At 45.6% G+C, this 15,271-nt stretch overlaps 1 protein-coding gene across 20 annotated transcripts in view; it reads right to left on the bottom strand.

The window, feature by feature from the left end:
* Positions 1-5,973: 5,973 nt before the first annotated feature.
* DYM (dymeclin) overlaps positions 5,974-15,271 on the bottom strand; it is a 401,742-nt gene continuing 392,444 nt past the window's right edge. For all 20 annotated transcript variants that reach the window (XM_074022283.1, XM_074022278.1, XM_074022282.1 and 17 more), the window contains one exon: positions 5,974-6,376. In XM_074022283.1, coding sequence (XP_073878384.1) covers positions 6,227-6,376 — 150 coding nt within the window. In that variant the 3' untranslated portion in view covers positions 5,974-6,226. The remainder of the gene's footprint in view (positions 6,377-15,271) is intronic.

The raw sequence follows: 15,271 nt of genomic DNA, 5'->3' as shown, positions 1-15,271 counted from the left end.
CATTTCATTGCTTAAATCTTCTATAACTTGGTTTTTGTATGCTAGCTTTTTTTCTACCTATTAACAAAACAGGCACGTTGAAATATCACTCTGGTTGCATATTTGCCTAAATTTCCTATCAAATTTTCTTTTACATATTTTGAGTTTATATTTTAAGTGCATATAAATTTAGATTATCTTTCTAGTAATTGAATTGACCCTTTCATTTCTTAAAAAAATTATTGCCTTAAAGTTTACTTAAATATATCTACACCAGTTTCCTCATGGTTACTGTTTGCTGGGTATGTATTTCTCCATCTTTTTCTTTCAAAATTTCTAAATTCATGTTTTAAAAGTGTCTCTTGTAAATAGCATATGGTTGTTTTTAAAACAAGGCTGACAATATTTGCCAACATTTGAGCATTAGTCCATTGACATTTAGTGTAATAATGGATTAATCATAAATATCTTGCTTTCTATTTGTTCCACCTGTTCTGCTTTTTCTTCTTTCTCAGACTCTTTTGCAATTCTTAAATCTGTCCACTGAAATGATTATTCCAATTCTCTCTTATTATGTGGAAAGCTATACACTTTTATTGATATCTCAAATATTATCAGGCGAACATGACTTATCAAAGACTAATATTAAATGGATATTTACTCTTTTCTTGGATGATGCCAAGTGTCTTAGAACACTTAAAATTTCCACATAAATCTCTTTATTTTCATGTATTTTATTTCTCTATATATTTAAAACTCCATAATACATAATTATTGCTTTATGTAGTCAATACTTATGTGTCATTTTCATTGCTCTTCAATCCTTCCTAGGGCTCTGTCCTCATGTTTGGGATTATTTTCCTTCTGCCTGTAAAACACCTATTAAATTTTCCTTTAGGGTAGGCGTGCTGATTAATTCTTCTAGCTGTTTCTCTAAAAATGTCTTCATATCCTCTTCATTTTTGCAGGATATTTTCCCTGATTAGAAATTTTTAGGTTGGCAGTCATTTTCTTTCAGAACCATAAAAGGCAGTATTTAACTGTCTTCCATTGTTTCTGCTGAGAAGGAGCTGTCAGTCTAATATTATTGCTCCTTTAATGGTTATATTCCCTCCTCCCACCCCAGAAGGTCTAAAATATTATTTTTCTTTGGTCTTCAACAGTTTTACTATGATGTTTCTAGGTGTGGATTGTTTTTATTTATCCCACTTGAAGTTTTTGTGGGAGGGATTCTTGAATTTTTGGTATGATATCTTTCATGAGTTTTGGAAAAGTTCTCAGCCATTTATTTAAATATCCCTTTCTTCTACTCTTTTGAGATGCCAACTACACTTAGGTCAGACATGCTCACTGTATCCTTTAAGTCTCTTACCCTCTATCTTCTATATTCTGTTTTTTTTTTTACTATGTAATTCCTGCTCCCACCCCTCAACCCCGAGTTTTCATCTTACTCATTCTCTTTTCAGTTATTTCTAATCTGCTCTTAGACCTGTTCACTATTCTTCTCATTACACTACTTTAGTTATAGAATTTCCAATGGGCCTTTTACAGTTTCTGACTCTCCGCTGAAATTCTTGACCATGTGTCTCATTTTTTTTTTTTTTTTTTTTGAGAGGGAGTCTGGCTCTGTTGCCCAGGCTGGAGTGCAGTGGCCGGATCTCAGCTCACTGCAAGCTCCGCCTCCCGGGTTTACGCCATTCTCCTGCCTCAGCCTCCCGAGTAGCTGGGACTACAGGCGCCCGCCACCTCGCCCGGCTAGTTTTTTTTTGTATTTTTTAGTAGAGACGGGGTTTCACCGTGTTAGCCAGGATGGTCTTGATCTCCTGACCTCGTGATCCGCCCGTCTCGGCCTCCCAAAGTGCTGGGATTACAGGCTTGAGCCACCGCGCCCGGCCTCATTTTTTTGAACACAGTAAGCATAGCTGTTTTAAATTCTGTGACTAAGGTATCTGGAGTCCTTTTGGATATTTCTATTGTCTATGTTTTCCTCTAATGGTTTTAATTCAAGTAATTAATGTTGTCTGGTCTTCTCCCATACCTGGGTATTTCTTATTGCAACACTGCAGAAATAATTTGAGGCCTTGGGTTATGTTCACTTCCTCCACAGAATTTGCATTTGCTTCAGCTGGGCACCTGAAGGCATCAGTAATCTGGTTTCACCTCCGACCACATTCAGGTACTGAGGTGGTTTAGAAGTTGAACTGCAGTACCCATGAGCAATAGTCCAATGACAGTAATGGAGGACCAACCTTCCAGCTAAGGACAACTTGGAAATCTGGTAAAAATATTTTTAAAATTTGCTTGAAGGATCCCAGAGCCAACAAGATAGTTAAAGTATTACTTGTCCAGCTCTATGGGGCTGCTTTTCCTCTAGGGGATTTTGCTAATGCCAGAGGCTGTGTCTGAGTAGCTGACATTTAGATAGCCTTGTGAAGTCAGATTAGGGGTTGGAGTACGACCTGACCAAGGGTCTTGGGGCTACTGGTGAGTCTTCCTTGCTTTGGATGGGACCTCCGAATAGCTATACCCTAATGAGATTAAACTTTATGTTTTAATATAATTCATACAAAATAAATATGCATTTTTGCTGTGGATCGTGTGCTATAATCTACTTCAGTTCTTCATATGCATAGCTAGCTTGGCTCTTCATCACTGAATAGAAACTCTGACCTCTTTGACTCCAGGAGGTGATGTAGGACACTGAAACAGTTCCGAATTTGGAGTCAGAAGGCCTAAGGATCAGTCCCTAAAATGAAGTGGCAACTACTGATATTGCAGGGATAGCGCCTAGGAGAGAATTAAGAGACCTAAAGGGTTGACCTTGCAAACTCCAGCCTGTGAAGTATCAGCAAGTGCCGAAACTAATTTATGACTCTGCAAAGAAAATGCAGAGTGACTCAGTTCTGCGGAGAGCTCTACCACCCAATGCAAAACCCTGGCTCCCCAGAATCTAAAGGACGAAATGTTGCTTAAAGTATGATATATTAACAAGTTTAGTGCTTAAAAGTTTCCCCCACTAAACATTTCTCTTGGATGTACCTTAGCAAGGTCTTAGGAAGTTGCTGAGTGTTCTGACGCTGGTCCTGTGTCCTTTCCACTTCCCATCATCCACTCCCCAGCTCCTGTGCTTTCCTTCCAGAGAGAACTGTGTGTGCAGTGTACTTTCTATGCTTCACCTTCAGGGACCTTCTCCTCTTTCCTTTCTCTGTCTGTGTCCTTGAGCTGTGTTGTCTGCACTGCTGAATGGTGGCAGTCCTGCTGCAAGGTTGTTGTTCATAGATTGTATGACACCAGCCTCAATGGGTGACTGTGGGAACTAGAGTTAGAATTCTGAAGCTTTTCTGCAAAGTGCCTTGAACTCTTGATAGGGAAGATGCTACTGAAAGGGACACATTCTTTTAAAAGTACATATTGTGGCAGAAGTCTTTGTTGATAAAATGACACAATGCAGTAACAGCCTCCGATCTTGGGTAAAATCAGATGTTAATTTCCATCTGAACACATGATGATCCTGTGTTGCATCATTACACATTTTTACTTCGTGTACAAATTTCTAAGCAAACTAATAGTCAAAATTAATGCCAGTATAATGAAAGTTTACCATTCAGATTTATTGCCATACAATAAATCTTTCACAAAAATAAGGAAGAAGCCTCTGGTGACTTTGTAGAGCTGAGGCAGTGATGGCATGTGGTGGGGCCTCCCTCCTGAGGGGGAGCCAGCGTTGGGAGCGGCACTTGCAGGCCTCCTTGGAGGCTGCTGCCCCAGCTGAGCTTTTAGCCAGTGAGTGCTTCTACTGTGTGACGAATGAGAAGAGAGAAAGAGGGGAGGGCAATCAGGGTTCTGGGGGTACCTCAGTGAGCCCAGAGGCCTGGAGGAGAGGCTATGTGATTCCCCAATCAGGCCTTCCTTGGGAGTGTACCCTATGTCAAGATGACTGGGTTTCTGAAGGGCCTCATTTCCTCCCACGACAAGCACTGACAGTCCTGCAGCCCAGGGACTGTCCTGTGGCACTGCCCAGCCCTCAGACTCAGTGGACAGTTCTGTGGTCCTGTCAGAAGCTCAGCTGCTCCACATGACCCTTAAACATTTAAACATTTTTTGGTTTAAAGGAAAAGGAAGCCAATCGAAATGCTTTGGAAACAAATTAAAGTTGCAAATTATTTCCCCACATAGGAAATACATACCCTTGCTACCTGAAATGATAATCATCACTCCCCCTGCTGGCTGAGAGTGCTGCTCCTCCTCCTTCAGACTGGCTCCTCTGCAAAGCTGACCAAGTATTAGCAGAAGCTGTTGCTGAGCCTTACCTCTAGCCTGGATGCCCTGTACATGCACTCTGAGGTGAGCACAGGAGTCAGAGGCTCCACTCCAGCAGTGACCGGAGGAGGCCTGACAGAACAAGCCCCTTGGGGACGGGCGGCAAGCTGCACTTGCCTCTGGGACCCCACCAGGGATGGGCCCTCCGTGAGTCCCTCAGCCTCAGGGAGACTGTTTCATTCCTTCCAAACAAGGATAAGGAAGCTGCCTGCCCTACCTCAACAGCCTCTGAGAGCGCAGCTTGGCCAGGCCTTCCTGTGTGGAGCCCACACAGCGGCGCACTAAGATGCTGGCAGTGTTTTGACCTTTTACAGAACTTGGGGTGACTGAGAATGGTTCCTCCAAGGCCCTCAGAAGATGTGATGGACTTGAATGACATGGGCCTGCAGCCCTGGGACACGGGACAGGAAAAGCTAGCCCTGACACAGATGAACTGGCAGTGGATTCCAACAGTGTGCTCAGTCTCATCTGGGCTTATGTGCTTTCTATGTTGAAGAGCAAATACTTTTCCTTTGAGAATGAAACTAGGCTCCTTATCTAGACTGCGAAGGGGCCCGTGAGGACACAGAGTGTGACTGGAAAGGAAGTCCCAACTGGCCCTTAGTGCAGCCCTAGTGGCTGTTTCCTTCTGAGAAGCTCCTTCTTCCAGCTCAGGCACCAACATGCGGATCACACCAGCCCAGAAGGGTTTTTAAAAAACCAGAAACAAAGAGCAAAACATGCTTTTCATCCCATGTGGAATACAGTATGAACAAATTACTCTCCTTTCTCTATTAGTGTGTGTGAAGGAAAAAGACTGTTTTCAAATGAAGCTTTTCTTTTTCCTAATGATTAATACAGAGTAGATTAACTTAATTTGTGCTAGACTCCAATTTAATTCCAGCAACAGTTCACAGTTCACAGGCCATATTCACAGAAAAGTTAATCTGGGCTTTATGAGAGGTAGCCATTTTCTTTCTTTCTTTTTTTGTTTTGTTTTTTGGAGACAGGGTCTTGCTCTGTGGCTCAGGCTGGAGTGTAGTGGCACCTTCTTAGCTCACTGCAGCCTTGAACTCCTGGGCTCAGGCAATCCTCCCACCTTAGCTTCCTGAGTAGCTAGGACTACATAAATGTGCCACCATGCCTGGCTAATTTTTAAGTTTTTTGTAGAGATGGGATCTCACTATCTTGTCCAGGCTGGTCTCAGATTCCTGGGCTCAAGCGATTCTGCTGATTCAGCCTCCCAAAGTGCTGGGATTACAAATGACAGCCACTGCATCCAGCCCATATTCCTTTTTAAGGAAAGATGCAGAGGTGTTAAAGATTAATATCAAATTGTCCAGGCATGGTGTTTATGAAATTATGGGCCCTCTGAGAGGCAACCAAACACACACATGACTTCATTTCTTTATTAATTCCTGCCTCATCATCTTTTCTCATTGATGCTCCTTAATGTTAAAGGAATCTCTCTCTCTCACACACACACGTAAGACCAAAACAAATATCTTGAACATGCAAAAAAATAGTGTACACTGCTGAATAGTGTGCACTGCTGAATAGTTTACACTGCTGAATAGTGTGCACTGCTGAATAGTATACACGGTTGAATACTGTGCACTGTTGCAGTGTGATGTGCCTAGGGCATCAGGATCTTGGGAAAGCTCTAGGTTTTTGGCTTCGAAAGAAAACTGCATGTTGAATAACAGGTTTTTACATTTATTATTGTTGTGTATTTCCTCCCCTTTTTGCACTACTATCTACGCTGAGTGATCTATTGCCAACTGGCTCCAATTCTCCAAATCAAAGTGTGTGAGGAAAACACACTTGTGCAATCCTCTTTAACAGAAGATACACCAAGTAATCTGTCTGTCTACTTCTGTTACCCAGAAATAAAACAACTTGAAGGGCTGCTTGGCTGCAGGGGTCCGGTTGGGAGCGCATCCTGCCCTCAGTCGGAATCCATGGTGAACAGCTGGATGTCCTGTGGGTTCCAGTACAGGCCGACTGCTGAGTTGTAGACAAGAGACCAGACGTAGGGGATAAAAAACTCCTCAGGCTGCTCCTCTTCCACATATTTGAATTTCAATTCTGGAAATTTCTGCAATGAAAATAAGATGATTTTATAATCCCACAGTTCCATGCACAAGCAAAAGCGGTGGGAGTTTGCAGGTGGTGCTGTGGTGTACAGGAAGCTCACCCACCCGTGCCAACTGGTCACAGGACCTGAGAGATCTGGGGCTTTAAAATATTTCAGCTGTCAAATGGCTCCTGAGAAAATGTGAATTACCAATGGGGAGAGCAAATAACATAAAGGGTCCTGGTTGGCTAATGTCAGTTGGGCTGATAGTTCCCTGCTAGGGACCCCACCCATGGTTAAGGTATGATGAGAAATATCCCAGCTGAGACATGGACCCTGCCTGGGAGGCAGACAGGCCTCAGGCTGATACTCCCCAGAGTGTGACGCTGGGAACTGGCTCTTGAGAGGCACTGTCCTTAGGATTCTGTCATTCTGGAGGTGAGGACCTTCCCCTCACAATCCTGAGCCCTGATGTGAAGGGTAGGTGTGTGCCACCAGTGTCCTGAGCCCTGATGTGAAGGGGTAGGTGTGTGCCACCAGTGTCCTGAGCCCTGATGTGAAGGGTAGGTGTGTGCCATCAGTGTTCTGAGCCCTGATGTGAAGGGGTAGGTGTGTGCCACCAGTGTCCTGAGCCCTGATGTGAAGGGTAGGTGTGTGCCACCAGTGTCCTGAGCCCTGATGTGAAGGGTAGGTGTGTGCCACCAGTGTCCTGAGCCCTGATGTGAAGGGGTAGGTGTGTGCCACCAGTGTCCTGAGCCCTGATGTGAAGGGGTAGGTGTGTGCCACCAGTGTCCTGAGCCCTGATGTGAAGGGTAGGTGTGTGCCACCAGTGTCCTGAGCCCTGATGTGAAGGGTAGGTGTGTGCCACCAGTGTCCTGAGCCCTGATGTGAAGGGTAGGTGTGTGCCACCAGTGTCCTGAGCCCTAATGTGAAGGGTAGGTGTGTGCCACCAGTGGAGGGCTACTCTGGAGGAGCAGGGGTCTGGGGTGGCCAGCTTGCTCGGCCATAGCTTGGCCTCAGTCTCTTCCTCCTTGGAGGCAGGAACAGTGGCTTCGGCTTTGCAGAGGGAGCCCGAGACTGCTCCTCATGGAGGCTAGGAAAAGGCCTAGGCCTGGCTCTACACACACCTTGCGGGTGCCCTGGTCTGCAAACTCCAGTCCTCTGCTATGTAAGAAGTCGCACAGCTCAGCGGCACTTGTGTTTTAGCACATCACTGGGATTTGGGCTTTTGATTTTCTACTTTTACTCCTGACCTATTAATTCCAGCCAGGGCAGAGGAAGCGATTCCACTTTCAGCAGCCTGAGGAGCGGCTAGAGTCTACCCAAGGCCCCTGGGCCACTCCTTTGCCAAGGCATCGCTGGCAGGAGTAGCGGCAGCTTGGTGACCCTTGTCCCAGGTTGGGTGGGGAGAGAGGGGACAGGGTCCTGGGAGGAGGAGTATGGTGGAAGGCTGAGAGAGAGAGGGGGCTGAAATAGAGAAAGAGAGGAAACCCCACACTTCCCCACATGCATCCATAGCCGCACTTATTATATTATATTGGAAGGCATGGCCCATAGGGCAGAGAGGTTTTTATCTGTTTTGTCAGCTGCTGCGTCCCCAGGGATATTAGCCAGGCACTTAATAAACAGATGAGTGAATGAATCAGTGAAGCAATCAACCATATATTGAGGGCCAACTATGTCCCAGACACACTGTAGATGCTTCATGTGTATTATCTAATTTAGTCCTTCTTATGGGAGTCCATTCATTTGTTCATTCACTCATTCTTCATTCTACTGACTCTCTGCTGCCAGGTACCAGGCAGGCACTGTGTGGGCCAGGGCCTAGAGATATGGAGGTGCAGTGGCCAAACCTAGCTCCTGTTCTCACGGAAGGTAAATCTTCATAGAGGATAGAGACAGAAACAGCAGCAGCAGTAACAAAAAATCAATAATAACAGGGCAGCAAGGCAGGGAAGGACAAGGAGCCAGAAGGGAGGAGGTGGCAGCCAGATGAAGGGGAGGTGGGCTCCCCTGGAGGGCCCTGCATGGGGAAGGCCGGGGTGTGAGGCAGGAGGCACAACACACTGGAAGCTAAGGAGGAGATGGGGGAAGAGCACACACTGGGCAGCAGAGGTCAGACTCGGGAGCTGCACATAAGGTCCCAGAAACCTCTGAAGGGCCTGAAGGCTGCGGCATGAGAATGGCACTGTGCAGTGGCTGCTCCCATCACAGCGGGGAGAACTGAAGGGCATGGTGCAGCAGGCAGGGGCAGGAGCCTGGTCCAGGGAACTGGGAAACAGGCCTGAATTAGGATGATGCTAGCTGGGTGGATTTAAAATATATTTAGGAAAGGGGAGGAGCAGGTAGAGGAGTTGCATGTGCATACACACACACCCACACCCACACCCACCACACACTCACACACACATTCACACAGACACACAGATACACACACAGACATGCACACACAGATACACACACGGACACGCACACACACATACACCACAGACTCACATACACAATACAAACACAACACATACAAAACACACACATCCACACCCACAACACACACAACACAGACAACACACCCAGACATGCACACAGAGACACACACCAGACACACACACAGACATGCACATACACACACACAGATATGCACATACACCACACATACAACACAGATACGTGTACACACACAACACACACAAAACAGACACCCACACACTCATATGTAGACACACCCAGACATGCACACACAGACACACACGACAGACACAGACACAACACACACATAGACACACCCACAGACACACCCACAGACACAACAGAGACACAACACAGACACACACGTGGACACACACACAGTAACAAGAATTTTAAAGTAACATTTACAGTGATTAAAACTAAAAGCATCTGGACCAGGTATAGTAGCTCACGCCTGTAATTCCAGCACTTTGAGAAGGCAAGGCAGGAGGATCACTTGAACCCAGGAGTTAAAGACCAGCCTGAGCAACCTAACAAGACCCTATCTTTACAAAAAATTTAAAAATTAGTCAGATGTGATGGTGCATGTCTGTAGCTACTCGAGAGGCTGAGATGGGAGGATTGCTTGAGCCCAGGAGTTTGAGGCTTCAGTGAGCTAGAATCATGTCAGTCCATTCCAGCCTGGGCCAAAGAGTGATATCCTGTCTCTAAAAATAATTAAACCAAAAAAATAAATTAAAAAAGTAAATTTAAGAAAACCAACGAAAAACATCTAAGTGCTGGGTCTTCAGAGTTCCAGAATGATCAGAGAGGAACAGAGCGAAGCTGCAAAGACTTCGTGGCAAGAGTTACATCTTGAAAAAGTGTGTAAGAATTCCTAAAATGGAGGGTGTTCTGGCCATTGATGTAACTTCAACACATCAGACAGCACAGCCCCCGTCTGCTAGGGCTTCAGTGATCAGCAACTCCCCACTTCGTGGCTACCAGACTGTTATATAAATAGGCACCAAGCTCCAGCACTAAGATCTCCCCACGCCCTGCACCCCCACACTGCAGTCCCCTTTCCAAAACTACTCTAGTTCAATGAAACCCGAGCCTTTTCAGACCATCAGTGTTTCCTTCAGGCTCTCTGCCATCATCAGTGCAGGCTGGAAGTCTCAGTATCTGCTGATGACATTGTTCATGACTGCAATGGAGGGGACAACTTCTTTAACTAGCCTCTTTGGGTCAGTCTGGCTGACAAAGTTTGATCAGCTCAAGATGTGGCTCTATTTCCAGCACTTGCTGGCATGAGCCAGAGCTCAATGAGGCCCCAGCTTTATCTTTCTTTATTCTTTCCCTCCTCTCAGCTGACACCTAAGGTCCCCAGCTTTCTATTCCCTCCTCGTTCACTCCTGAAGTCCCCTTGTCCCCCACCTTCCCTGCACAGTGCTCTCTGGGTGTTCCCTAACTGCTGGTGGGGGGGTCTCCTAGGGCCTGGAGAGTTTGGGAGCCTCCTCACACACTGTGTTGATTCCAGCCTGACATGGGGTTCTCAGGTATGTGGGTGCTTAGAGGGAAGTCTTCATCATGGAATCAGGTGTCTTAGAGGTACCAACACGATGATGTTCTTTTCTGTGAAAAATCAGCATTTATAGCACGAGGCAACAAGTAGCTCCCACCAACCCGTGCTCCCCACACACCACGCCTGTCTGAAGCTCCCATGGCATCCTGGTCAGTCACCAAATGTCCCGCTGAGGCCAGCGTCAACCCCACGAAGAGAAGGTAAATTGGAGCTCAGAGAGGCTCAGTGCCCGGTGCAAGGTCGTGCAGCCTGCTGGAGTGGAGTCAGGTTTAAAGCCTGGGTCTGATTGTGTGCAAAGTTAGTTTGAAAAGAGACATCAGAGTTCCAGCCACCCTAATGATTCGTCCTTAAATTTGATTCTCTTAGGCTCCATGAAACCCTTCTGGGTGTGAGGCACAGAGCTCAGCACGCTGCTGGTCCTTAAAAAAAGAACCACATGAGGGCAATCATGAGAGGACAGTGGTGCTATGTGAAGAAGAAATGAAACTCACCCATAATAATGGAGATGAAAGTCCTAGTTCTTAGATGGCCTCAAAGTTTAGAAAACCTCACACGTACTCAGAGAGAAGAGAGGGGCTGGGTGGGGCTGCAGAGTCCCCTCACGGCCTGTTTTCATTAAATCACATCTTACATTTCTATGTGGTAATGTCGCTGTTAACACGTACTTCTCATTGTTAGAAATAAAAATGACTCAAAGATGTGAAAGCCTTTCTCCATTCAGTGACTTATGTGGGGCTTTTCCCATGAAGGCCTTAGGAGAGGCTGTGAGGCAGCTTACGCGGGGCTGCTTTCCGCATCTCTAAGGAGGGTGGAATGGGAAATAAAACCAACAAACTGTAAGCTGCTCTCAGAAGAATTCCTTCCAGCTGAATTACAGAAACTTAGGCAAGAGCCGCTACTAAGTTTATGGGCTGGCAGTAAGTTTTCCTGCCCTCATGGCTTTGGGGAAACTCTGACGACTATTCCGCTAGAAGGAGTAATGAGTCCAAGACTGTCCTGAAATCCTGCAAAAGAGGATCTGGGAAAAATACCTGGCACCCCCACGACTATCCTTCCCACCACCTGGTACAACCAGAGGTGAAAATGCCTCAAGTTGATGTCGAAACAATAATCCATTTCACCCTCCACAAAGGCACAGGACATCTCTCAGCAACAGAGATCTTTCCTCTAATTGGAAAGTACACACTTTGGCTAGTAGTAACTATGGCTTTCAAATGCTGCAAACAAAATCTCAGGAACATTCAGTATATAGCATATGACAGTACACAAAAGTAGTATAAAATAGTATAAACTATCTGTCAAGAGAAGACATGTGTAGATTTTATTATGAAGTTATTCTTCAAGCTGATCAATCATCATTTCCATAGAAGTTCCCCATAAAAAATAATAAATTCTGAGATTATACCTAACATTTATAGCTAATACAACTGATTACCTATTACGTGGCAGGCATATTCAAAGAATTTACATATAGTTACTCATTTCATCTTTGAAACAACTAGAAAAAGCAACTCCAAAGGCAGGCAGATAATTTGAGTTTCAGTCCCATCTTTTCCCTTTCACTCACTCAGTAAATACTTAGTGAGGGCCTAGTGTATAGTAAGCACGGGGCTAAAAATACAGCCACTAGGACACATGGGGTTCCAGCCTTCAAGAGCTAAAAGGCCAGTCCTTATTAGCTGAGTGATCTTGGACTAGTCTCACATTCTTGCTCAGATCAGGCTCTTAAGGTTTACTACACTCTGAGGCTTGGAATGTAGCTATCCTTCCTACTTCACAGAGTTGTACTGACAATCGGATGAGATAAGCCACACGAAGGGTTTGGTATAGTACCACCACAGAGTAAGGATTCAGTGAATGTTGGCTATGATTACTGACATTAAAATGACATGCAAGTGTAAGGGATGCTCTTACAATGTTCTGTAATCAAGCCTAAAGACTAGACATACTATGATGCTTACTATGGCCTGGTCACAGTGAAGTCTAGTCTTTAGATGTGATTACAGAGCCCATTTCTCTTACAAGCCCATTTCTCTTATGCACCCAAATGGAAACTTCTCACTTGGCAACTGACTCTTAATAATAGAAACAAGCCTCCCTGCATGAAAACCAGACAGAAGTGCTGACAAATGGCTTAAAGGCACTGAGCTCATCTTCATCAACATTTTTAAAGAACAAAGCTGTTTCAGTAAGAGAAGGCAGGTTCTGAAGAACGGCCTTCTTTCTCTGTCTCAGAATCAGGCCCAACTGGAGGGGAGAACATTGGTCCTTGAGTGGGTTTATGGCTATGGTAAGGTGGACAGAGGGGTAATTTCTTTTCTTTTTTTTTTTTTTTGAGATGGAGTTTCACTCTTGTTGCCCAGGCTAGAGTACAATGGCATGATCTTGGCTCACTGCAACCTCCGCCTCCTAGGTTCAAGTGATTCTCCTGCCTCAGCCTCCCTAGTAGCTGGGATTAGAGGCATGTGCCACCACGCCCGGCTAGTTTTTTGTATTTTTAGTAGAGATGGTGTTTCTCCATGTTGGTCAGGCTGGTCTCCAACTCCCAACCTCAGGCGATCCACCCGCCTCGGCCTCCCAGAGTGCTGGGATTACAGGCATGAGCCACCGCGCCCAGCCCAGAGGGTAACTTCTACCATGTATGTGACATTAGGCTTTTGCCATCTCATGGGGCAACTATGAATCTAAGAAGGGGTAACTTCTGCAATGTATGTGACCTAGGTGTTTACATCTTCCTGTAAGATCGTGCAGCACATTCAACAACATCCAAGCTGAGGCAAGGCAGCTAACTCCCTGAGCCGCATGGGGCTGTGGGGGCTGTGGCTGACCAGGAATGAAGCCTTCTGCTTGAAGTTCAGAGACAGCCCAGTAGGAAGCTGAGTGGAAGTGACTTTGACTAGAGCTGCCATGTACCAGGCACTTCCTGCTTCACTAATGACCACCCTATAAAAAACAAAAGTGGCCTCTCTTGGCTCACTGGCTTCTTGCCTTCACAACACTCAGTGCAATTGGTGCTTCTCTTATTTATTTGTTGACTTGTGCACCATTTGTTTCCCCAACTAGAACAAATACCGGCTCTAAGAAGGCAGGGACTTTATGAGCATCTGGCATTCACTGACATCTTAAGATATATTTGCTGAATGAGGAATTAAATAAGTGAATGAATGACGTAAAATCTGCACAAAAATCCTGTGACACAGTTATTGTTAACTCTATTATAGAGATTTAAAAAATCAAGGTCCCAAAAGGATAAGTCACATGAAAAAGAGGCCACAGCAGTGAGTGGTAGAGCCAGAAGCTGAACGAAGCTCAGGCTTTTCCTCTGGAGCCTCCCCAGGGTCAAAAGGGACCTAAGTGTGCCCTTCTTAAAATGTCTGTGGCCAATGTGGCCACTAGGTTTTCATGTCTTTCAAGTAATAATAATGAACTTCAGACGTTTCTTCAGTATCCTCCTAACTAGCAACTCACTAACCTTTTGTGGCCGAGTTTCTTCACTGTGAATGATGGGGTTGATCACCAGGTGATCCCAGGCTGGGGTCAGGAGGCCTTGGCTCTGTCTTGGCTCAGCAGCTGGCAAGCTGGGCAGTTTGGGGCAAGTCATAGCATTTCTCAGGACTCAGTTTTCTAGCCTTGTGAAAAATGAAGGACCTTTGAGCTCCTTCCAATTCTGACTAGGTGTGGTTTTATGAGATGTGGCTTTACGTTTAGACCAATAAGGTCTAAAGGTGTATTCCCTGCCATGCCTCTAGGCTCTGCAGGGTTCACTTGGAGAAAGGGTTGCATGGGTTGGGCCTGGGTTCAGCTGCAACCCTGAAGTCAAGCATTTGTTGATTTCTACTTTGACAGACTTTGCACTGGAGATGGTATCTGAATGTACTGGGGGTTGACAATAGACAGTTTTAAAGGCTAAGGCTCCCCACTGCTGAAAACAAGGACAAGCTTGAAGCTGCTGTTGAGCCTGGGAGCTCCCAGATAAGTGGGCTGAGGTTCCAGGCACTGCCCTGTCTGTGCTGGTTAGTGAAGGCCTGGTCCCCTCCATAGACTGGGTTCCCAAACTGCTGTCTCCTAAGTGTGCACCACTGGTCATGGGGGGACCGAAAGAGCGGCTAGAGAGAGTAGCATGAACACACGGCCATTACTGGAAAACCTGAACATGCAGATAGCACTGTGCACGCCCTGAACTACAGTGCCAGCTCTCCTCCCACAGTGAGCAAGGGAGCAGAGAGATTGTTCCTTTAGGGTTGTTTGCTTGGAACTTTTCATCAGCACCTAAAAGGTTCAGAAAGGGGAATCATGCTCTGTTTGCTATTTATGCACATTCTCCAGGACTGGCTACACAGAGTAAACGCCTGGAAGCACATGGTAAGGAGCTTCCTTTTTCCTGAAGGGAGTTGTTTGTAAGGGCAGTGCCTGGGAACACTTTAAAGGGGTGAACACTAGGCATAAATCATAAAAGAATTTTGAGAATGTTTTTCAGTCAACCTGGGTAGGCCTGCGCTGAATTTAATTTGACCCCTCTCCAAATCTACCTGTCCATCTACCTCCCTACAGAGCGAGCCAGCATGGTTTGAGACTTAAATAGCAATTCTTAAAAATATGTGCTCCTCCCTCTAAGATGTCTTAGAAGTCTAAAGTACTAAGGAAAAGAAAGACAAAAGGTTTAATTTAGCACTAAGGACACGGGGGACACATTTTGTCAGGACTCAGTCCAAGAAATGTCAGTCTGAATGTCAAATCAACAACCTAGAAAACATCACCCTTTCCTTTATGTCCCTTTGTAGAGAACAATGATGCCATCCTGTGAGGCTAAGGAAAGTCCAACTTCTTCACTTGAGAGTGTCTTCGTCTCTGACACGGCTAACAAACCCTCTTCGTGGCCCATGGCC

This window comes from Macaca fascicularis, chromosome 18 (assembly GCF_037993035.2).
Source record: "Macaca fascicularis isolate 582-1 chromosome 18, T2T-MFA8v1.1".
Lineage (NCBI taxonomy): Eukaryota > Metazoa > Chordata > Mammalia > Primates > Cercopithecidae > Macaca > Macaca fascicularis.
Note: the sequence above shows the minus strand (reverse complement) of the source record. Positions and strands in the feature narration are given on the sequence as shown.